Source organism: Sander vitreus, chromosome 6 (genome assembly GCF_031162955.1).
Source record: "Sander vitreus isolate 19-12246 chromosome 6, sanVit1, whole genome shotgun sequence".
Lineage (NCBI taxonomy): Eukaryota > Metazoa > Chordata > Actinopteri > Perciformes > Percidae > Sander > Sander vitreus.
This window is the reverse complement of record NC_135860.1, coordinates 31,593,490-31,618,426: the sequence shown is the minus strand read 5'-3', so window position 1 is coordinate 31,618,426 and position 24,937 is coordinate 31,593,490. Positions and strand designations below refer to the sequence as shown.

The 24,937-nt window shown below is 40.4% G+C and overlaps 1 protein-coding gene across 2 annotated transcripts in view; it reads right to left on the bottom strand.

Annotated features, from left to right (window-relative positions):
• oxr1a (oxidation resistance 1a) overlaps nucleotides 1–24,937 on the bottom strand; it is a 232,130-nt gene that overhangs the window by 198,221 nt on the left and 8,972 nt on the right. For both annotated transcript variants that reach the window (XM_078253735.1, XM_078253731.1), the window contains exon 2: nucleotides 4,361–4,446. In XM_078253735.1, the coding sequence (XP_078109861.1) occupies nucleotides 4,361–4,377 (17 nt within the window). In that variant the 5' untranslated portion in view covers nucleotides 4,378–4,446. The remainder of the gene's footprint in view (nucleotides 1–4,360; nucleotides 4,447–24,937) is intronic.

Below are 24,937 nucleotides of genomic sequence, written 5' to 3'. Positions count from 1 at the left end.
AGTTACATTTTAATGAGCACATGTAGACACAAACAAACAAGCTGTGGATTTGTGCACTCCCAGTTTATCCATAACAGCGAAGCAGTTCATCAGAGGAGAGAGCACTAAACATAGTCAGAATGCTTTGGATTTATTATCCGTGCCTCTGTTCCACACTTCATTCCATTCAAATCAAAGCTAAACTGCTATGTTAAGACGTTTGAATACATTTTTAAATGAAAGACTTAATTTGGCTCTAGCAATATACGCAAGTGTTGTTTGCAATGACTCGAGGGAACGCAAGAGAAAAGCCAATATTAAAAACCCACAGATAAAGCCACAACGGCACATGGCAATCTCTGACAGATACACAGATTTCCTCACCCACTTTGTTTGGTTCAGCAGTTTAGCGAGAGAAAAATGCTTTGTTTCCTATTCAGCAAAAAATGTGAATGAGCTTTTGGAGTCTTTGAATTTTAAGACGGCAGCCTATTAGAGTCATTTTGAGCGTATCCGTTTCACCGACTGTGCTGACACAGCTCACTATATATGGAGAGCTGGCTTCGTTTAATCATCTTCCCACCCACAAGTACGATGAACACACTACCCCCCCGAGGAGATGGGTGGATAGATGCGGCATTGTGACAACACTCAGTCCCCATCACATTATGATACTTTATAATCCTCCCATAACCACAACAGAAACTTCCTACTGTAAACACATTCCTGTATTCTTTTTTTGGACATCTTGTCCTGAAAGACACCTTAAACAAACCTTATATGTGAAGCTATGACTATCAAAGTGTAGGAAAAGTTGCAATCAACATCTTACCAATGCAGTGGAAAGTCCTCTTTGTCAATTCATTTCAGAAGACAAGCCTCGGTTTGAATTTTTCCCTTTAGTTATGGCTGGGGACTTGTGTTGTGCTTTTATCAACTCATCAACTTTTAACCTTACTAGGTTAGAGTAAAGTAGGTTTAGAGACAGATTCAATATGAACAGAATATTAGTATTTTGATATATGTATGGCCTTAACGGATCAGAACGTTCCTTCCCCATTAGCTACTGTTGCTACGCCCGTCAGGCTTCCTGTTCTCGTACTGCACATATGTGGTTTAAAATGCTACCAGGGGCAGATTATTGCCACTTGAAATTTTTTCGCATCAGTGACGACGTTTACATGCACATCACATTCCGGTTGTTGCCCTTATTCCGAAAAAGATGATATTCCAACTAAGCTGTTTACATGGCTAATGAAAGTGAATATTCCACTAATAGTCCCGTTTGCAAAATAGGATTTTTTCAAAGTATACCAGTGGTGGTGGACTTGATGGACAGTGCGAACACAACGTCTCTCTTTCATTCCTTCAACCAGCTTGAAAAGGTCCGTGCTGCGACGTGTGCGAATATCCAAAAACCTGTTGATATCTGAGTCTTTGATAGTGTTTAAAAGTAGCTGTGGTTCTCCTTCTTATCGGGTCTGCAGCTTTGCAGACTGTTGGCTGGTTGGTTTGTGTACAGCAACTATAGCAACGCACAGAGCTGACCATAAGTCGTAAACAGCCAAGAGGCCGTAAAACTGTCTGTAAACTGCGGTAAAAACCCTGATTTCTTAATCAGAAAATGCTATATTCGGAAAAAGGCCTTATTCGGAATATCCAACCGGACTATGCTGTTTACATGACCTGAATCAAATAATAGTGGAATATTGGTGTGCATGTAAACGTACTCAATGTGTCCAATTGATTTCAGACAGAGGTAGACAAAAGCAGGCAACCATTTCTTTTGGCAGATGAAATGACAACTGTCATGGCAGATTTTATCAGCTGTCGCTTGCTAGCTAATTAAGCTAACGTTAGCTCCATGAGCTGGTTGAAAACGCCGTCTTCGGATAACGTTTTCATGTTTCCGGCTGACTTGTTTTAAAATGGGAACCCTGTATAAAGATTTGAAATATGAACTTGATGGTTGCACATGGAAATAATGAAACAGTTGTTCTTGCAGTGCAGAGCTAGTTAGTCCTCGTATGATAAGTAATTAAATGTAAAATCAGACTTGTAAGTCATTCTTACATAATACTGTTTGGCTGCTTAGCATGATTTATTGTTTGTGTTTTCAAATATGTTTCACTTTTAACACGAAAAAAAGCTTTTCAAATGAGAACTGTTGTCTTTTGGAATGATAACGAGTTGGACTGGGGTAGCTGTAGTGTAAACTTCTCCCCAATCCAATAAAGAGCTGCTAACGTTGCCCTTCATTCTAATATAGTAGCATCTATGACCGGTTTGCACAGTGTTTTTTTTTTTATATCCTGTAGCCTCACAAAATAATGTAGTATGAAATGTTTATTGGCCTAGAAAATAACCCAAAGGTTACTAAAGTAGCTTGTAAGCTAGTTAGCTAGACATGCTAACATTTGCAGCTTACGTTAGAGCAGACAAATGCACTGTTTAAACATTTTCTTACACTTTTGCTCTTGTATTTTTGGTTTTGGAAAAGCTAAAGCAAAGACACCACCCTCCAAACTCTAGTATTGCCCTTACCACAGCCCCGTGCTCACTGTGTCATCATGTTGAGAAAGCCAATGCTCTACAGGCCTTCTGTTCCTTGTTACTGTTGCAAAGCTACTGTGTGATTAAACTATTCTGTTATTTTGTGGTTTTGTGAATGGTCACTTCCTAATAGAACGTGTATCTTGTATATGCTGCACTTGCAGATACTGTACGTTCTCACCAGGTTGTAGTAAAATAAAACTATATTTGAAATGTCATCTACATGTAAAAAATATTTTCAAAAAGATATCTAAATAAATTATATAGATTTTTTTTTTCTTCCTTGTATGGGTCATCCACACATGAATTTAATCAACTGATTTAAAATTTCCTGTTGAAAAACTACAGGGAAGCAGGCTGCAATTTCTGCACAGGACCTCCCTAGGTTATAAAGCTAAAGGCTTTGAGAACAGAATAAGCTTTAAAAATTTGGAAATAAGCATGCACATTACTAAGCCATACTCTTGTACATTTCATTTGTACAGAGAGTCTGACCACTCTCCATTGACAAGTGTTAACTTCCTTGAAGGCGGGTACTCTGTTGAAGTTTAAAACTATTGGATCTGCCCAGAGCCACTCTGGTAGCCTGGCTCCGCCTTTCTACGTCCTGTCTGGTAGGACCAGGCTAACAAGAGGGGAGATGACAACAGCTATCGGCTTAGCATCGCTAGCGTTAGCCTTAGCCAACTCCTTCACCACTAAACGGAGCGAGCTGGAAAATCAAACTTTTCCCGAACCCCGTGGGGAGGAGGGCCACAACATCATGGCCACCAACAAAACTCAGCAAAGATTGTTCTTGCTCGGGCTTTAACTTCTGGAAATTCGGCAGCGTTGTCACAACGGACCGAATGTCTTCGCTCGCATCTTTCTCCGCCGCCATTACGGAACTCGCCGAAGGTTACCAAACCTTAACGTCATCGTTCTCAGCCAGTCCCTCTGTTTGCTGATTGGACCTGTTAAAATTTGATCAGAGAAAACCCAAGAATATACCGCAAACCCAGACGGAGTACTGAAGGAAAATGAAAACTGAGCGGTACGTAGGAGGGCGAAGCCAGGCTAGCACATTGACTACCTCATTGAGTCAAAATGTACTGTTGTATTAGAATTCATGGGGTTAGTTATTCAAGAGAAATTGGATTTGTGTTTTCAATGGGAAAATAAATGGGCTGTTCTCAGTAATGTATCCAGTACTAAAGACACTTAAATATAAACCAAACTCAAACTGTGAACTCTTTCAGCTAGGATTAAAACAACATTGAAGAAGAAGCAACCCAAAGCCTTTTGTTTTGATCCACCTCACACATACTGGCTAAGCAATGTGACCACTTCTACCTTGCAGTCAACAACCAGAAGCACCAAAGTGATAAATGATTCACGCAGACTGTGCGCTACCACGAGTCACATAAAAAAATACAGAATGTACACACAACCAAGGACGACTGTGAACTGAGTTTCCTAATCTTCCTACGAAGGCTTTATGAGAGTATTTACACTTCAGTATAAAGGGTTCTCTGGGGCCTTCCCATTTAGAAATCTGATAGCTGAAAAAGTGTATATGGGTAAAGATATTGTGTATCAAACTATATAATTCACAGACTTTATACTAAAAAAAACAATGAAGGGGAATGTTTTTTTTGTGTTTGACCTGAAATCAACCATCACCTTTCTGCACATGAATGTCTTTTGAAATACAAAGTCATCCGTGGAACACCGCTGACCATAAAATGTCAGCTATTATGAGCAGAAGCCGTGTCAAAACGCTCGGCGATTTCTGCCGGGCTTTTATTTTGAGTGGATAAAAATAGATCAAAAGTGACACTGTGCTGACCTTTTGGTGCTGAACATCTTGGCTGCGTCTTCTTCCTTGTGCTCAGAGGCTTTGGGAGGTGAAGGTTTGATGTTGACTTTTCAAACCTGCAGAAAGCACACACACACACACACACACACACACACACACACAAAAAAGACAGGGACAGGAGACAGAAGGAGATAACAGTGAGATTGACAGCATCACAGTCAGGTTGCCTTCAAGTTGTCTGAATGCCTTGGCCACACTGGCCTCAAAACCTCCATTAGCTGGCCTCCAATTGAGCCATTCAAATCGACCGGGCACGGCAGGAGGCAATGACCGGGGCAAGGCCCGGATCCGAATATTCAAATATTTAAAAGGTCCTATGACATGCTGCTTTTTGGATGCTTTTATATAGGCCTTAGTGGTCCCCTAATACTGTATCTGAAGTCTCTTTTATATAGACCTTAGTGGTCCCCTAATACTGTATCTGAAGTCTCTTTTATATAGACCTTAGTGGTCCCCTAATACTGTATCTGAAGTCTCTTTTATATAGGCCTTAGTGGTCCCCTAATACTGTATCTGAAGTCTCTTTTATATAGGCCTTAGTGGTCCCCTAATACTGTATCTGAAGTCTCTTTTATATAGGCCTTAGTGGTCCCCTAATACTGTATCTGAAGTCTCTTTTATATAGGCCTTAGTGGTCCCCTAATACTGTATCTGAAGTCTCTTTTATATAGGCCTTAGTGGTCCCCCAATACTGTATCTGAAGTCTCTTTTATATAGACCTTAGTGGTCCCCTAATACTGTATCTGAAGTCTCTTTTATATAGGCCTTAGTGGTCCCCTAATACTGTATCTGAAGTCTCTTTTATATAGACCTTAGTGGTCCCCTAATACTGTATCTGAAGTCTCTTTTATATAGGCCTTAGTGGTCCCCTAATACTGTATCTGAAGTGTTGGTGCAGAATTACAGCCACCAGAGCCAGCTAGCTTTAAATGAAGGGTGCCCAGGATTTTGTGTAACAACAGGTTTCCTGCAACAACAAAGCAGTCGCTTCATCTCTTTTCTTTCCCTCTTTTTCCGTGAAATAAAGATGCCTTCAGGTGCCGCTGCCACCGACGCTAAAAAAAACCAAAAGGTTTTGGGTACAGCCCTAGCAATGAGCAGAGCAGAAGCCAGCCAACATGACAAACACAATGCATGAAGTCAACTGTCAGCTTTGATAATTATTTGCTTTACTTCGCCACAAGAGCGCCGATTTAAAAACAGAGTGGAATTAATTAGCACCGAAGCTCAACTGGAGCGACGAGGCACAATTAAAATGCAATTAAAAAGGAGAACTATATACGGCTTGTGTAGGCAAACGTGTCACATGCAGGCTATTAAGTAGCACCGTCTCTGAATGGTTAAATCCCCAAACTGGGTCTCTCTAGATGTGCGTGCTATACCTAGCTGGGGGTTAATAGAGACTGTGGAGGAGGAGCTGGAGTAAAAAAAGATAGGGTTCAATAATTAATGCCGAGGTCCATGCAGGCCTCACTTCTCACCCTCTCCTGCCTGTAATGAGATGAGTGGAGGGCCAGAGGGAAGGAAAGGGAAGGAGAATGGGGTGATTAAAACATCTAGCTCGGCCCCATCTACCTTCTTTCCTCCTCAGTTAGACACACCGGCATAGACACATCATCTAATTTATAACACCTGGAGTGCGTTTCCTCTTTAGTACACACTGGCAAGGAGCAGAGGAGAGCTGAATAAGCAGGCGTAAAGGTTAACAAAGTAGTGCGCCACTGGGAACATCTGATAATTCATTCAGGTGACATAAAAACCACGGATATACTCACTTCTGTAAGTAATCTAAGGCAGTGCAGCAGCCAACTTTGTGGCTTCAATGATTCACCACTGATAACTTCACAGACAAGCAGCCACAGAAATGTTATTCTATATCGTCTTAAATTTTATTGTCTTATTTTCTATGATCATAATACCGTGATATGACACAAGTGTTGTCTTTTCCTGGTTTTAAAGGCTGCATTTCAGTAAAGTGATGTCATTTTCTGAACCTACCAGACTCGGCTGAATCCCATTTCTCTGTCTTACCCCTTCCCCTACCCCAGAGATCTTCAACAGGGGTCTGGGACCCCTAGGGGGTCCTCATAGTCACTGCAGGGGGGGTCACCAAATTATAGTTCATTTTTGAAGGTTTTTTTATGGAATTTAGAATGTCTTAAAAAGGAGAATTCCGGTCAATTTTAACCCGTAGCTCTGTTTTTAAATTTGGAGTGCTGGCAGTAGCAAAAAAAACGAAAACAATCGGTGCTGCCTACACCGTGTTATTCCCCTGCTAGCGTTAGCACCCAACAGGCTTAAACAAGGCAAGTTTTAAACATGCTTGAAATGTCATTACAAGTGCCTACCCATGTGCAGTGATTCCTTCCGAGTGAACACAGTGAATCTGACTGCTGTAGATGTGACAGAAAGGCATAAAAGTTGTGTTAATCCAGCCAGTGCACATACCTCTGTTTATTTCCTGTTTTCCGGTCAAGTCCACACTAGTCGATTGTCGAACTCCTACAATCCAATATTCCAGTCAAATTTGCTGTGTTCCCTCGGAAGGAATCACTGCACATGGGTAGGTACTTGTAATGACATTTCAAGCATGTTTAGAGGCTAAAAACATGTTTAAAACGTGCCCCGTTTAAGCCTGTTGGGTGCTAACGCTAGCAGGGGGATAACATGGTGTAGGCAGCACCGATAGTTTTTCTTGCTACTGACATCACTCCACATTTCCAAACAACAGAGCTACGTGTTGAAATTTACCGGAATTCTCCTTTAACATGAATCCAACATATTATTAGCAAATATAAATCTCCACTGATGATAGGCTTACTGGCCTATAGGTAAGGTAGACTAAGGTATCCACAGATACAGTCCATCCTAAGGATTTAATGTGCCAAATGTACAGTATGTGCAACATTTAAAGATGATTTATAAAATCATGCTCACAATAATTGTTTTAATAGCTTAGTATTCTATGCACTAAACAGGTATGTATAAAGGCTTTAGGCCCCCCTACACTTTGTTGTAGGCCCAGTTTAATATGCAACTTAATTTTATACAACATATAGTATGTAGTAGGGGGTCCCTGCTCTGTCTCTCTTTCAGTTTAGGGGTCCTTGGTTTAAAAAACGTTTAAGATCCCAGCCCTACCCCTTCGTCTTACCCCTAGCCCTTGTCCCTCGGTAAGGGCTAGGGGTGAAAACATACCCCTATGAAATGAGACACCACTTGTTTACGGTAACGTCATCATACATCATCGCTAGCTGGCTGCTACATCACCAGAGACGACAAGTATTGATCACAAACTTCCAAGATGCCGTCTGCAAGCGTGTGTATGTCGATTGCGTTGATTTTGACAACAGTGTCATATGCATGTATATATTTTATAGTTCTTTTATGTTCACTTTGGTGGTGGTGGTGCAGATGCAGATGTTCTTATCTGTGTACTACTAAGGTCTGTTTGCAATAAATATTTTTATACACACTGCATGGTGTGTTGTATATCTGTTTCAGTTATCACTGTTTTGAATGTCATTGATGTTCAGAAACACTTCTGTTTTGAATGACACGTCTTTATTGCCCAATAAAGTAAACATAACAGGCAAAAACATTATATAAAAATATATTATATTACAGAACCATTATCAACTATTAGAACCATAACTTACATGTCACAAACACACACACACACACACACACATATATATATATAAAAAAGGCACTCAAATGTATAAAACTCAAAAAAGACACACAAGACCACAAACAAACTACAGCTATTCTGAAATTCCAGACCCCAGTCTGATGCCTGTTGGCCAGTAACCTTTCCCCTCATACCCCATTTCTTTCATTAGTGTTCTGTATCATAACCAACAACAATGTACAGGTGCATGAACAGGAAGGAATTACACATTACAATAACACAGTACCAATACAATAATGAATGGCTACAACATGAACGCATGACTCACTCCCATAGTTGCTTTGCAGCATATTTTGATTTAAGAAACTTCTGCTCGTTTTCAGCCCGAAAGTGGATCAGCTGCCGGGTTTCCTCCTGCGTCCCTGTATGATACAGGACGGTATATGTAAAGCACGGATCGATGTCTCCAAAGCAAGTAGTGTTATACACCGATATGAAACGAAATTCGCTGCTAATGGAGTTTAGTTAAAACTGTAGACATGCATGGAGTCCATTCAAGGCAGAGAAATGCAGGACTGTTGTGCAAATAAGCAATGTAACGTTAGCCTAGCAAACTAGCGATTTTACGTTTCAATTAAGAACATGGTTGCAAATATATATGTACAGGACTGTGTAGAGCACAAAACAAGACGGTCGTGATTTTTAAATCAATTATTTAAGCCAAAAATACCAAGCCAAAGCCAAATTCATGGGACTCTCTGATTGATCTGGCCGCCATTGTTGCCGGTTGCGCAGTGTATTCTGGGTACCCCTCGGTTTCAAGTAAGCTTGCAACTTTGCCTGATTTTAAGGGGTATCTACCTCTTCCCCTTAGCCCTACCCCTCGATCAAAACGAGAATTGGGATAGCCCTTCATCTCACGTGAACGCGCAAAACTAAGGGTAAGGGGAAGGGGTAAGAGAGAAATGAGATTCAGCCCTAGCCCTAATTATTTATATATCGCCCAGCCTTACGTTATTCTATAAAAATAACTTATTTATATTCTTTATATTATTTCTTCATAAAACGATTTTAAATACAGCCTGCAGTTAAGATGAATTGTTATGACATTGCATTAATGTCAATGTATGACGTGCGTTCGATAATGCAACTAGCTGGATTAAGGATTAGAGTAGTCTCACTGTTAGAAGCCAAACAAAAACACCCATCTCAGATAAGGGTAAAAGCTGTCGTCAACAGTTTGTCACCAGTTTCAAATGCCATCAAGGGTACATCTGTATGGAACACATTTTAATCAAACTCAAACTACAGCGATGCTTGCAGCTCTGTGAGGCTGTACTAATGCTGCATTCACTCAATGCTGGCAAAGGAATACCTCCTTTTATTACGAATTGGGAGTGTTCACACATTATTGCAAGATGGCTACTCCTACTGCTCCTCTTCTTTCTCCTCTTTCTTAACTTCAAGTTGCTCTTCCTTTTACTGTATATTGCTTGGATTAGAAATTCATTGGTTCATGCTTACTTTAAACCCACTGGCAAGTAAAGCTGGCCTCATGATCCCAAATAAGGTCTAAATGCATTTTCAGTTTTTGTCTTGGTTCAGTATAGACCCTTGAAAGCTTAAGGGTTTGTTATTATTTTTCTAAGGGGAGTGCTGGGTTTGGTAAAGCACTCTGTGTAGTCATTTTTAAACCCTGAAACACTATGACGAATAGAAGGATGAGTCACATTTTCAAAAGCAATGGAAAAGGAAATGAATTATTAAATTGTCTCTCTGCACTCCCTGGGCTCCGAATTTTCGATCAGATTAGATAAATAGTTCGCTTTAATGAAATGAAATATTTTATAATAATTGGCTCTCAGTGCATCTACCTGCAGCCCTTTACGGCGAGGTATTTCTCATCTCATTAACGCCCCCCCCTGCTGTCATACCAGTATGAAATGCACATAAAAACACAACCTGTTTAAATGCGGTGTACTGCGTGGCCGGGTTGGTTCAGTGGTAGAGCAGGCGCACATATACTGAGAGGTTTATGCCTCGACGCAGAGGTCCAGGGTTCGAATCCGACCTGTGACAATTTCTTGCATGTCTTCCCTCTCTCTCTCCCCTTTGTCACCTAGCTGTCCTGTCAAAAATTAAAGGTGGAAAAGCCCAAAAAAATAATCTTTAAAAAAAAGTGGTGTACTGCTTTAAATGTAAAAAGATGTATTTGTATCGTGCTATTTCGCTTCTGAACTCCGACACTAAGGTGCTTTCTAAAATACTGGCTGGGAGGTTGGAGGGTCTTCTCCCGGTCTTGGTAGGTGGAGATCAAAATGGCTTTATACAGGGGTGTAAGGGATTCCATAATGTCAGGAGAGTGCTTAATGTTTTACATTCTAGAAAAGGGTCATCGGACACTGCAATCCTGTATTTGGATGCAGAGAAGGCCTTTGACAGAGTGCTAACTCGCTTTGGGTGTGGTGCAAACTTTTGTAAATGGATTAAGATTTTATATACAAATCCTTCTGCAGAGATTCTTACGAATAATACGGTATCTGAGCCCTTTGACATCCACAGAGGCTCACAAAATCCCAAATCATGATGCTTACGGAGGAGGAAAGACGTAAACCTACACCTCTGATCGCCTCTTTCAATATGTCTGAGGGTTTTACATATCTCGGCATTCATGTTGTGCCAGAGATCAATAAGATAGTTTCAAATAACTATGACCCCATCATGGACTCAATAACTAAATCGTTAGATAGATGGTCATCCTTACCTAGATCTTTAATTGGACGGATTAACGTCCTTAAAATTAATATTTTATTGAACATTCCCTTGCCACCACCATCTCTTTTTTCAAAACTAAAAAAGAGGTTTTCTGCTTTTATCTGGAATAACAGACGCCCCAGGGTCCGCTTGTCTTTGTTGTTTTTGCCATATGACAGGGGGGGCTCAATGTTCCTCATATCCAGTGGTACTACTGGGCAGCTCAGCTTCGCACCGCAATGTATTATTTCTTAGACACTATCCCTGCGTGGATGGAGATTGAGACGGCCTCGGTAATTTCCATGTTACCCCTAAATCTGTATTTATATTCAGCTGATATCAAGAAACTAAGAAAACAAACAAAGAACCCTTTTCTTTTAAATACAATAAATGTCTGGTATGAGGCGCGGAAATTTCTGGGTGAAACAAACACTCTCTCAGCCTTCAGTCCTATTTGGGGAAACCAGAGGTTTGCTCCTGGGAGAGCTGATCCGGGTTTCCAACTAAGGATAAAAGTATCATGTCATTTGAAGAACTTATGGTAAAACACAATGTTCCTAGAAAACACTTTTTTAAATACTTACAAATAAGGAGCTATATAATGGCTGCCCAGAATAAAAAAATTACGGAACCCCCTTTGTCCGTGTTAGAAAATATTTTAACAAACAAATGCAACAGCAAGGGTCGAATCTCAGTTCTATATGCTATGCTAATATCGAACTCAACCGAATCATCTGAGCACAAATTGAACTCGTGGAAGGAAGACATTCAGGAGGACATAACATTGGAAGATTGGAGTAATATTTGTAGTAAGGCTCAGAAACAGACCGTGAATACCAGGCTCAAGTCATTACAATATAATTGGCTGATGCGAACATATATTACGCCAGCGAAGTTGCATAAGTTTAATAGGGTAAACCCAGATGCTACAAGATGCTACAAGTGCAATCACTCCAAAGGGACTCCGTTTCATTGTTTGTGGGACTGTAATAAAATTAAAGACTTCTGGAAGGATGTAGCACAAATGATATTTCAAATAGTGTCTATTAGGCTGCCTCTCCACCCCAAAGTATTTATCCTGGATTGTATCCATCTGATCCGAAATTAAAAAAAGAGATCAAAGTACTTATAGATATGTGTTTACTGCAAGCCAAACGATTGATTTCGTGAATAGGTCTCTCTCTCTCTCTCTCTCTCTCTCTCTCTCTCTCTCTCTCCCTCTCTCTTCCCCCCGATACAGGCAACTCAAACACCGCTGCACGTGACGCTAGTTAACACTATACTCGACAGCAGCTAACGTTAGCCTAAACACGGTTACAATGCTGACAGCCAACGCTTCAAGCTAACGTTTGACTGTGTTTTACTGTAACTGTACTGTAACTGTAACAATCTGCAGCAGTTATTGTAAATGTCCTTTACCATCTGATTGTTGTTTTTGTCGTTCAACAGCGATTTACTACTTAAATTAGTTATTGTTATACATTATTATTAAACATTTAATTTTGACCATATGGCCTTAGCAATAAACAAGCCGTTCTTTAATGTCGCCAACTGTTGTTTAGTACCCTTTTTTTTTTCTTTTCTTAACTTTCTTAAAAAGTATCGGTTCAGGCACCGTTAATTATGCATGAGATTAATTTCGATTAATTAATCACAGAGTATGTAATTAATTAGATTAATTTTTTTAATCGATTGACAGCCCTAATATATCTATCTATCGTTTGGTTTTTGCTAGGAGGATTTTTGTGCAGATATCCATGGTCCCCAGAAGATGAATCCTAATGACTTTGGTGATCCCAACTTTCTCCTCCAGCACCACCAAGAGGCTGACATTTGTGGTTTCAAATCCCACTGATCACATTTATTAATGTTTTTTTTTTGTAGAATTCTTTTAGTTTTTAAATTATTAAAAAGGAAGGAAAAAAAAAAGAAGGTATTTTTCTGTCGCCATGTGTTGGGTTGGCATCCAAACGGACCACATTGTTAATTGCAGGTACGTTAACATGCTGTTCAATGGGCTGCAGCTGACCAGCTAATTGGCTATCTAGCCTGCAAACAGATGTTAGCAGAGCACTTTTTTACATCACATTTTTGATTTGTCTAATTTATAACCAAATACCTGCAAATGAATGTCATTCCCATCAGCCTTGTCTTTACCGTGTACCTAATTAGCAAAGGTTAGCATGCTAACAAGGTAAACTAATTTGGCTATCATGGCAAACTAAACATAAGCATGCTAGCTTTGTCACTGGGAGCATGTTGCCATAGTGATGTTGGCATTTTCATCAGCTGTTTCATAGTCTTTTTAGGATTTACCACATGAAATTAGGTGCATCTGATTGATGTCTCATTTAGGTCATGTGGCATTGCATTTGGATGTTTTTTTCTTCACAATTGTTCTGTAAAGTGTGAAGGCAGACACCCACAGCTTTCGTGTTCTATGCAAAATATCTATACAACTGATATTTGGCTTTGACATTGTCACTCTCTGCAAAGATACACCTAAACTCATAGAAATAAAATGAGATTAGAATGATTATTAACTGTTTTGCTGTGGTCATTTGAATAGCTCAAAAAGAAAATGGCACGCAGCACTGTGCATTGACCCTCGAAATAGAATGAGCTGGTCTGCTACAACGGTCACAGTCACACTTCTTTGCAATGGCAATGATACATGGTGAATGATTGCAGCAATTTTTTGGTGAGCGGTGCATTGTAAGCTTAAACTGAATTAAATGAAATGGATTTTTAAGTCACAGCTAGTAGAGTATGTTATGTGCAGCACACTCAGGTTTTCTGCTTGACCAATCTTGCAACTTGGTTCGGTTTTATGCACTCACATCAAGATTTACAGTGAACAGACTATTGTTTATTTCTGTAACTCAGTCACATAAAGCTCATACTATTTCATTCCTCCTTTTAAATGCCTTTAATCGGTCATTTAGCAGATGTGGTATGGCTCCATTTCATATTTAGAATATGTTTTAGATAACTGAAATTAAAGTAAATGAAAATAAATGTGCGATATCTGCTGGAAATCTCATAAAATAAGTGTGAGCAAAGTTGGCGCTTTGCCGTTCTGTGAAAACAAGACACATTCTGGATCATAAAGCATTGTACACTTTGTATTGTTCACTTGTATTACTATATATTAAAAGGTCCCATGACATGGTGCTCTTTGGATGCTTTTATATAGACCTTAATTGTCCCTAATACTGTATCTGAAGTCTCTTTTATATAGACCTTAGTGGTCCCCTAATACTGTATCTGAAGTCTCTTTTATATAGGCCTTAGTGGTCCCCTAATACTGTATCTGAAGTCTCTTTTATATAGACCTTAGTGGTCCCCTAATACTGTATCTGAAGTCTCTTTTATATAGGCCTTAGTGGTCCCCTAATACTGTATCTGAAGTCTCTTTTATATAGACCTTAGTGGTCCCCCTAATACTGTATCTGAAGTCTCTTTTATATAGGCCTTAGTGGTCCCCCTAATACTGTATCTGAAGTCTCTTTTATATAGGCCTTAGTGGTCCCCTAATACTGTATCTGAAGTCTCTTTTATATAGACCTTAGTGGTCCCCTAATACTGTATCTGAAGTCTCTTTTATATAGGCCTTAGTGGTCCCCTAATACTGTATCTGAAGTCTCTTTTATATAGGCCTTAGTGGTCCCCTAATACTGTATCTGAAGTCTCTTTAATATAGACCTTAGTGGTCCCCTAATACTGTATCTGAAGTCTCTTTTATATAGGCCTTAGTGGTCCCCTAATACTGTATCTGAAGTCTCTTTTATATAGACCTTAGTGGTGCCCTAATACTGTATCTGAAGTCTCTTTCCCGAAATTCAGCCTTGGTGCAGAATAACAGCCACTAGAGCCAGTCCCACAATGAGCTTTCCTTAGGATGTGACATTTCTGTGTCTGTAGCTATTGAGGAGAAGAGACGGGGGGGGCAAGGTGGAGGCTGGGGGTGTGGCCTTGACCAACTGCCACTTTGCTCGTTTGAAAGCCATGATGTCTCTTTCTCATGGGCGGGAAAAGCAGAGAAACCGGAGGTAACTTTGCTCCTTATGACCTCAGAAAGATAAGATTCCAGATCGGCCCATCTGAGCTTTCATTTTCTCAAAGGCAGAGCAGGATACCCATGGCTCGGTTTACACCTATCACCATTTCTAGCCACTGGGGGACCATAGGCAGGCTGGGGGAACTCATATTAATGTAAAAAAACCTCAAAGTGAAATGTTCAACACTTACACCCTACAATCATTGTGCATACTACAAAGATCAAATCATCACACGCAAAACCTTTTCATGTGCGCACATAAAAGTTTCGTGTGAACACATGAAACTAAACTTTAGATTTGTTTTCATGTGCGCCGCTTTGAAACCCAGTACCAGAAGGCGGGGGGGACATCAGGCTGCATGCTAGCAGCAAACTACATATAACTATAACAGCACAACTGTACAGACCAACTCTTTTTTTATGCGTTTCATAATGACACTTGAGTTCATGATTTTAATATTTGTATTTTCGGGTTTACATGACAGACAGTTGAATTCCTGAATAAAAATAATGAATCATTTTGGTGCAGAGTTTTGAAATTCATGCCCCCCCCCCCCCCTTTTTGGGCAATTACTTTCATTTATGAACAGTTACAAACATCTGGCCAACTCCACGGATATAGGTGGATGTACACAAAATGCAAGGAGAATGGATTAAACATAAGGAAAGACGATGTTCGATTAATTCTACGAGAAAAGGGGTGTTGAACGGGACATTCTAAAACTTATAAAGACCATGAGAACCATGGAAAGTCAACCCACAGCCGCTCCGCTGCCCTGCTGAAAATGTGAAGCAGAAACGCTTAATATCAGACAACGTCCATAATAATAATAATAATAATAATAATAATAATAATAATAATAATAATAATAGGACTTTGGGTTAGATTTTTGGACAGTTTTCAGTGGTTATGAGGAGCAATATATATAAATATATAAATTTGGTAATCATTGTTTAGGCACATTAAACCACGTTAAGCTTTTTCACGTTAAGCATTTTCACGTTAAGCATTTTAGAATGTCCCGTTCAACACCCCTTTTCTCAGAATTAATCGAACATCGTCTTTCCATACGTTTAATCCATTCTCCTTTGCATTTTGTGTACATCCACCTATATCCGTGGAGTTGGCCAGATGTTTGTAACTGTTCATAAATGAAAGTAATTGCCCGATCCAAATCGCTGTATCCCTTGCTCCGGAACAGATTACAAGACTTTAAAATTCGTTTTAAATGTCGTATCGAAACAATATAATGGTGACGACTAGCAAGCAAAGCAGCAATGTCCTTATAATGAAGACCTAGATTAAAATATAGTGCAACTAACTCCTGTACTTTAGTCATTTCTCTAGCTCTCACTGTCATGGCCCAGGCTACATCAATATACGACTTATGTGCTCACACAAGTTTTGCGTGCACACACGAAAGTTTTCACGTGAGAACATGACAGTTTCGTGAAAGTTTCCGTAGGCTTATAACTTAAGAGGAAAATGTAATTTTAAACAACATTGTGTTCACACTACACAATAAAAGTGCATATCAATACGTGGGGTGGTTTTGTGGAATGGACTGGGGGAAGAAATCAAAGTATTGTGAAAATATCAGACAGTTTAAAAAGATGTATTCTAAAATGTTTTTGCGAGGTACAGAAATGAGGCAGGGTAATGTAAAACACCATTATGGCGATATTGTTATTGTAATTTTCTTTTTTTTCCAATCTCTGTTTCACTCAATATTAAGTAGTGAGGCTGATTATGGATGAAGAAGAGGATGAATATAGGGGTTTAGCTGTGGGGATGGATGCTGGGGCGGTAAGTGGGTTATGGAATTTATGTATTGATGGATTAGATTAGTATTAGTCTCGCATTGCTAGTCCACACAGCATTCCAGGATGGGAGAAAAACGTGCTCTGGTTTATTGGCATTTCTTTGAACCAATCACAATCGTCTTGGGCGGCGCTAAGCTCCAGACGGAACAACAGCACCACTTAAAAATGGCCTCAGGAAGGAACATGTTTTGGTGGAACGTGTAGTTGTGCAACAGAAAACTCAGATTGGACAGATAGTCTAGCTAGCTGTCTGGATTTACCCTGCAGAGATCTGAGGAGCAGTTAACCATAGTCCTCACAAATCCACCGTTTAAAATGCTGACACAAAGAAAGGCCTAAAAAGTAACAAAGGCCTAATTGAGGGACATCTGGCGGAAGTGGAACGTCGTGTCTATAGACTAGGTAGGTAGGTCTGGCTATACCACAGATGCATTCTACGATAGGAGGAAAAAACTGTTTACATTTCTTTAAACCAATCACAATCGTCTAGGACAGAGCTATGCTCCAGACGCAGTGACGGTGGTTCTGCAAAAATAGTCTAGGGAAAGCAACTGTTTTGGTGGAACATTTGCACACCGCTAAAGACAACGCCACAGAAAATATTAAATGAAGTGAACTGTTGACACAATACAGTAACGTTAGCTTGCTAGCTCGGAGGTTGTTCTTATCGTTTCCCATAGCGAAGGGATTTTGACAAACATAGCAGCAGATGAGGCTTGTCTTGGCAATGTACTTTCATTCATCCAGCCCACCAAGAGTCAGGGTCTTTCCGAGGTTTCTGCCTGTAGGAAGTTTTTCCTTTCCATCTGTCAAGTGTCCTGAGATAACTCATGTTGTGATTTGACACTATAAATAAAACTGAATTGATTCGTTTAGAATAAGAGTTGGAACCAGACGCATATTGCTTCTTCTTACCTCTTTTTCAGACCTGAAATGTAAATGTAAGGTAAAAATATTCAATTCCATAAATATGAATTGAAATGGTCAACGTAGTCCTCAAAACTATGTTCTTAAAAAAGAAGGAACCACAAAAAAAAAAAAACGGGTTGAAATGACTCAGGTTGGCTGTGAAATTGTGACGTTACATATTACAGAAAAGGAAGGTCTGCATGGGACTAAGTGCACTAGTCTAAAATGGAGAGTGTAGCATATAGTTGCAAGTGTGTCAGTAAATCAGTCATCATTCATTCATTGTTACCTTATTTGTATGGTTCATCTGTTTTTTTTCTGCATTGTCACCAATGCATACACCTACACCACAACAATGCACCAGTGGAGCCATGTGGTTCCTCCTGACATGAATGGACCTTGTCTACGTCTATCTCTATGGCAAAACAACCTCGTTTGAGGATGTTTTTCCTGCCGAGCTTCATTAAGCCAGCCTTGTGTTTCAGCTTAATTGTCTCTGTGCGTGCAGAGCATCCTGACAAACACTATCAGCATCCAAGCATGTAATGGGTTGAGGCGAATCCCTCACACAGACAGAGGGACATCAAGTATCGCCGGTGCTCGGGTGTGCACTTTTGCTGAGAGCTGCTGGCCATAAAACAGCAATGACACAGGGGTGTTTGGCTCCAAAACGCATAGCTTTAAGGTCAGGGCTGACAGAGGCTATTTCACACAAAACAAAGATGAGCACTGGTAACACAAACAACTGCAAACACAACAGGCCAAATGCTATCCCAGCTGATGCAAATAGGAGTAAATTCTACTCTCAAATCTAAACTGTTTTAGATGTACAATTCAACTCTCTCTGACGCTGGGTTTATGAATGACAAGAAGAGAAGGTAAATAAAGATATTGGCTTTGCTGGTTCCTGGATGAAATCCAGAGTGTGAGCAGGGGAAGTGGAGTATTGATCAGAGGTAGGACAAGCAGGCCCAGAACGCAGCTAAATCAGTAACAGCCATGAAGAAGTAGAGGAAAGTATAGCTCAAGTACTTTAGAGCAAAGCATGGCCGGTTTCACCATTGAATCAAAATAAAATGTTCCTCTTATCTGTGAAATAAGCATGTGACCCATTTCAACTACACTCCTCAGAGAATCGGCATCGAGAATCGATTAGAAGTGGAATTGAAAGGAAGAATCGGAATTGTTCAAATCAAAACGATGCCCAACCCTACGGATATGCAACAGCATAAGATTTATCAGTGTTTAAAAAATGTCTGGTGCAGCTTTAATACAGAACATGTCTATGTTTTCTTACAGTTTAGCACAATGAACTATATGAAGTAAAAACTATATAAAACCAATATACTGTAGTCCAGTTGCTGCACTGGCATTTCAATCAGGGCCTGGTTCGCTGCAGTAATATGACTCATCATCTCCCCTTCTGTTCTCCCCTGGTTGTCCCATTGTCTGGATCTCACCATTGTTTACATCTCTCCCCCCTCCAGTCCCTCATCTCTCCTTTCTCGCCAATTCATTTCCTTGGCTGTGTCTGGCGGCGCACACACAGAGCCTGATTGCAGTATGTTTCCTGAACTAATAGGGATCACATTAGCCTAGCGGGAAACACAACACCATTATGGAAATGCTCAGTCAATTACTTGGCAACGAATAAACACCCCCTCCGTTATTTTCGACTCTCATATTTGCGTTGGGCTAATGGTTACGATGCATGGTTGTTATCGGCTCAGGGGCATCTTATCTACGTCTCCCGGAAGAACTCGGCAATATGCTCGAGGTCAGTTGTGTCATGGTTGGATTGTTGGGTTGCCCTGGATGAGAGCGTTTACCCTGCAATAAAAGATCTCGGTGTAAATTTGCCAGCCACTTGTCAGTTAAATGGGATAATAGATGTGGTGACTGGGTAGCTCATATGGTAGAGCGTGTGCGTCCTATGTACAGAGGCTCAGTCCTCTCTGCAGCGGTCGTAGGTTCGGTTCTGACATGCAGCCCTTTGTTGCATCTCTTCATAGTCGTCAGATTCATCTACCAACCCTTATAGAACTGGCTCAGGTTTTCCTTGGACCTGCTCTTAGTTATGCTGTTATAGTTTTAGACACACAGAGCTTCTCTCTCCTCTCTGTTTCCATCTGTGTGCACTCATGTCCCAGAAATGCTTGTTACTAACCTAGCTCTGGGGAGCTTATTCCCCGGAGTCCTTATGTTTTCTTGCCCCACAGTTTTCCTTTGATTAGTGTGGCACCTTGGTCCTGCTCAACACTCTGCTATGCCCTGGTACGCCCTGGTACGCCCTCCAGTGCCCCGCCACGCCCTGCAGTGCCCCACTGTGACCTGCAACGCCCTGCAGTGACCTCCAGTGCCCTGCTACTCCCTTCCACACCCTCCAGTGCCCTGCTACACCCTGTAGTGACCTGCTATGCCATTAACTACTACAACTGCTATTTTTAGTCATACTTCCATTATCTTTATTGTGACTATTATTGCCACTGTTCATCACACCCCCAACCGGCAGCGTCAGACACCACCCACCAAGAGCCTGGGTCTGCCAAGGTTTCTTCCTGAAAGGGAGTTTTTCTCGCCACTGTTAAAACTAAATGCTTGCTCTTGGGGTAATTACTGGAATTGTTGGGTCTTTGGAATTTGTGAGTGCGGTCTAGCCCTACTCTATCTGTAAAGTGTTTTGAGATAACTCCTGTTATGATTTGATACTATAAATATAATTGAATTGAAAAATTGAATTCCCCCTCTCTCTTCCCTTTCACGTTGAGGCTGTCCTATCAAATAAAGGGCCTAAAATGCCACAAAAATAATCTAAAAAGAAAAAAGAAAAAAAGGACAATAGATTCATCATGTTGGTTTCAGTGTCCAAGCATCACACAGCCTTTATTGTATTGACACCATCTTCAGGTTATCTAATTTAGACTAAAGAATGCAAATAGATTTATTCTTGATGAGTGTCAATTTTTCTTTTTAGTTGCTGGATTGATTTAGACAGAAAAGCTAAAAAACAATGAGACTAAATATAAAGTAACATAACTTCAACACATTGGAGGATTTTAAAGCCAGTTTATGGATCAGATTTCTTCAGTTTACTTCCTCATATTTCTCCATCTAACTGAGCACCAGGAGGCTCGTTCTGGCCTGAATCATAACAGCTATATCTTTTATAGACAGCAGGCGTTGGGTAATATTATCTATGCTTCTGGGAATGCCACTGCAACGAGGTTAAAATACGGAAGACTATAAATGTTTCTTAAAATACCATTTCCATTAAACAGCATACGAGTTCACGCTGGCTGAGTTCATTTATTATGTTTTATTAAAACTGTTTGAACCCTGTCCCATAATGAATGTAAATTTAAATACAAGATAGCAAGGTAAAAAAAACACGCTTGTAAAACGAGCTCAATGTAACACCTATGGCTTGGGAAAAATTGCTATAAGGTTCCTTATAATACTATGGGACATGACGGAGACATCGGCTCAAGTACAAAAGTTCAATCGCTCTGTTGGGAGATTTGAATAAAGCTGGTGAGACTATCCTCTTACACAAAACGATTTTCACCAACTTTCAGAGATTTCTTTGAATATTAACAGTCAGAAATAGCAAGATATTAAATGAGTGTAAATACAGAAAACAGTCCAAAATCCTGCGTAACAATTTTGCATGTTCCTCTACCAAAAGAAAATTCATAAAAAACCTTTATACAATTTGTGCAGAAAAGGCAGTTGAACAAAGGAAGAATGCTAAATGTGGATGCAATTAGATGAGGGAACTTCATAAGAGTTAGGTGAAAGCTAAGGGTGTCTTGATTTTAAATCGAACTTGACCGAAATTAAGTCACAATCTCAAATTTCGAATTAAAAAATGGAATTGTCGATGCTGCCACGGCCCCATGTCACGTCCAGTCGGCTTGCCAAGCGGAAAGAAAAAAAAACACACACGTGTAGCCCATAGACAGTATATAAACTGGACCAACAGTTCCCGTTGCTCTTGACGGAGACCAGTGAAGGATATTAGAAGCACTTTTCTGGTGATGGCTGAGCGTTACTGAGCAGCCTCAAACTGAGAAAGACGACGTAAATGTGACGGGAGCAACCTGTCTGAAAGTTGGAAGTCTTCTGGTAGCTGTGCCAAGAGAAATCTCAATCATTCCCAATCTAGCAGAGACGGAGAGCGTAGGTATATGTAAGGAGATAACATAGGCACAGGCTAATTATTGCTAACTAAAATGCTAGTTAACATTAGTAATTAAACTTAAACAGCTAATGTGAGTCGAAACTGCCTGAGAGCTTCTCCTATACTGTACGGTAATTTCTCTACTACGCGGTAAGTCGCGTGGTTATGACACAATCATTAGCCTATTTTTACAAAAACATCTGCTACGGAGCCATAACGTGAGATACAAGGTAATGGAGCCTTTTATACATTGTCGTGATTCTTTAGAATCAAACAATGGACAAATAGAGTCTTTAAACGCTTCAGATGTAAAGTTATTCGCATGGCAACTGCAGATGCAGGAGACCCATCGACAGAACTTGAACCCCCTCCTCTTTCACTGAAGTCGCCGGTGTGGAAGTATTTTGGATTTCCAGTGAGTTATGTTGACAACGTTCGCGTTGTCGACAAAAAAGCCACAGTTTGCAAGCTCTGCTATGTGCATGTACCATATTCTTCCACTGGCAGCACAACTAACATGGCAGTTAATGTGTGTGGTACATGTTCAACTGTTCGGAAATAGTTTGTTAAGACACTTAATTGTTCAGAGAAGACTATAGACATGGCTGTTTGTTTTGTTGTGAACTTGAATGTCATCTTCTATGAAGAAGACTGCAGTTACAAAAGAGAAACTAGATGGCAGGTTATAGATATAAGTTATTGTTACATTATGTTGTTAATAAATGTTTTAAATTTGACAATGTAGTGTGGTACATTGCGAACAAAGAGGTCAGATATTATATTGCATAAAAGTATAGTCTAAAAATGGAATAGCAACCTGTGCTTTAAAAAAGAAAAATGTAAAAATCGAGAATCGAACCGTGACCTTAGAATCAAAAATGTAATCGAATCGAGGATTTGGAGAATCTCCTAGCGAAAGCAAAGGAAAAGTTAGACATTTTGGGAAATACCCTTGTTTACGTTCTTGCCCAGAGTTAGATGAGAAGGTCGGTATCCCTCTCATGTGTCTGTACACAAAATACGAAGCTAGAACCAGGTGACTGTTAGCTTAGCCTAGCATAAAGACGAAAGATTTTGGGAACAGCTAGCCTGGCTCCGACAAAAAGGCAAAAGTCTGCCTAACGTCACTTTTAAAACCAACACAGGGTGTCTCATTGTCTGATAAGCACAAAAATGTATGGTTTTACGGTGAGTAACGTGCTGTAACTACTTCCACTGTACCTAGCTAGATAGATTTTTTTTTTGCTGCTGGCTCTACCTTCCTATTTAGCATACAGATGTAAGAGTGGTCTGGTCTAAACCTTCACATCCAACTCTTGGCATAAAAGAAAATATGGCAAAATGTCAAACTATTCTTGAATTGATTCCTCATTAGGAGGAACTGTGGCAAATACATTTAAAAGGTCTGAATTTTAGTCATAAAAATCTTACAAAAGTCATTCTTAGAAAATGTGAAATAGGTGTAACAAAATCTTGAATCAAGACTGACTTTCTAGCTTTTTCAGAGCTTTCAAGCGAATGAAACTGGCTCAGGTTTGACCACATGATGCATGTGTGGAACACTGGTTACGTGATAGAATGGTGTTACGCTGGGATGACAACATACAACAACTACTAGGACCTGAGGCCGTTCTGACAGTCCGATCAGTTGTGACACCCTGACCATAACTATAAATCAGCCCAACAACGGTGTCCCCCACCTTCAATAAAAGTTAGATTTAACGCTGTAAGCTACGGTACAGAAAACAGTAGAATCCTAGAAAGTTCCCTCTCTGAACATCTTCCTCAATCAATTTCAACTTTCATGTCCACATGTGAAACGCCATCTTCTGCGCATAACTTAAAAATATGTTGCACTGTAGCTCTATTAGGAGGCACATGCAATGAAAGGGGTCGAAAAAATTAACCACTTGGAGAGATATTGACATGAGGGCCTAGCAACAAAGCCATTTCTTACACCAGGGGAACGATTCTCTTCTCTTGCTTGCTTGTACAATATAACATCATTCCAGTAGAGAACTACACCGCCCCATGAGATTACATTATGCCAAGAAAACTACTGAGGATTTCTTCTTCACAGTGCGCTGTTTTTACTCAAAATAACCCTCTGCTTTCCTGGGTTGATCTATTTCTGTCTGTGAGTGTTCCTGAGGATTCGATGTGCGTCGAGGCTGCACATGATGACAATGGTGGGGGAAAAAAAGAAAATAAAAACCTCAGCTTTCCAGCAGAGTAGCTCATGGCAAGGTATGTACGGGAGCTAGAACACTGTCAGTTTGAGTTAAAGACATGTACACAGGCGTGTTGGGGGCCGCTCTCTGCTGAGTCACTTCACTGTGTGATATTGGGCTGGCAGAGACAAATGCCCATGGAGTTATCAGTCAAAAACGACCCCATCCCCTTGCTTTGATTCAATTAGCTTTCAAGCAGTGTCCCAAAGTAGAACCAAAGGCAATGTTCGCTCAACTTAAGTGATGGGTTCAAATCAGATTTCAGTTTGCTGACAGCATCGCCTTCTTCCTATCAAGTTATGTGGTGCGGGTTTCATGATGAATGTCATCTGGCTGTCACATTATCACTCCATCCGCAAAGGGGGAAAATGCACTCAGAACATGCCCTAAATTTACCCCGACGGCTATTGCGAATGATAAGTTCAGTCATTAAAGTAAAATTTGCAGATTTATCAGAAAGCGGCCTGGGCAGGGGTGAAAAACAGCAGAGCAGAGGACATGAGCGCAGATTCATCAACCGCCAACCAATTCGAGGGGAAACAGATTTCATTACTTTATGAAACACAGTGCATCCGCCATCTTTTATCCTATCCAGATAGTCAGTGATTTGGGTTACATGGCTGGCCCTCTGATGCATCATGGGCCAAGTAGACTGGGAGGAGACAGAAGAAGAGAGTGGATTGTTGCTATGCTTCAAGAAAAGGATGGTAGGAGGAGACACGGGGGGTGGGTCACTGGATTGGGTCCCTATGGCTTTGCACGGCAAATCCTCTGTAATCCTCCAACCAGTCCCATTGCGCCGTTTACTGTATGTAGGTAATGCCATTACGGGCCCACACCAAGCCTGCTCCGCAACCATGTAAGCTACATCCTACAACTGCTACAGCCGTCCTCCACTATTGTTTACCTGCTTCTTTTTTTAAAGAGGACTGCTGAGGATGTTTATCCTCCCTAAATC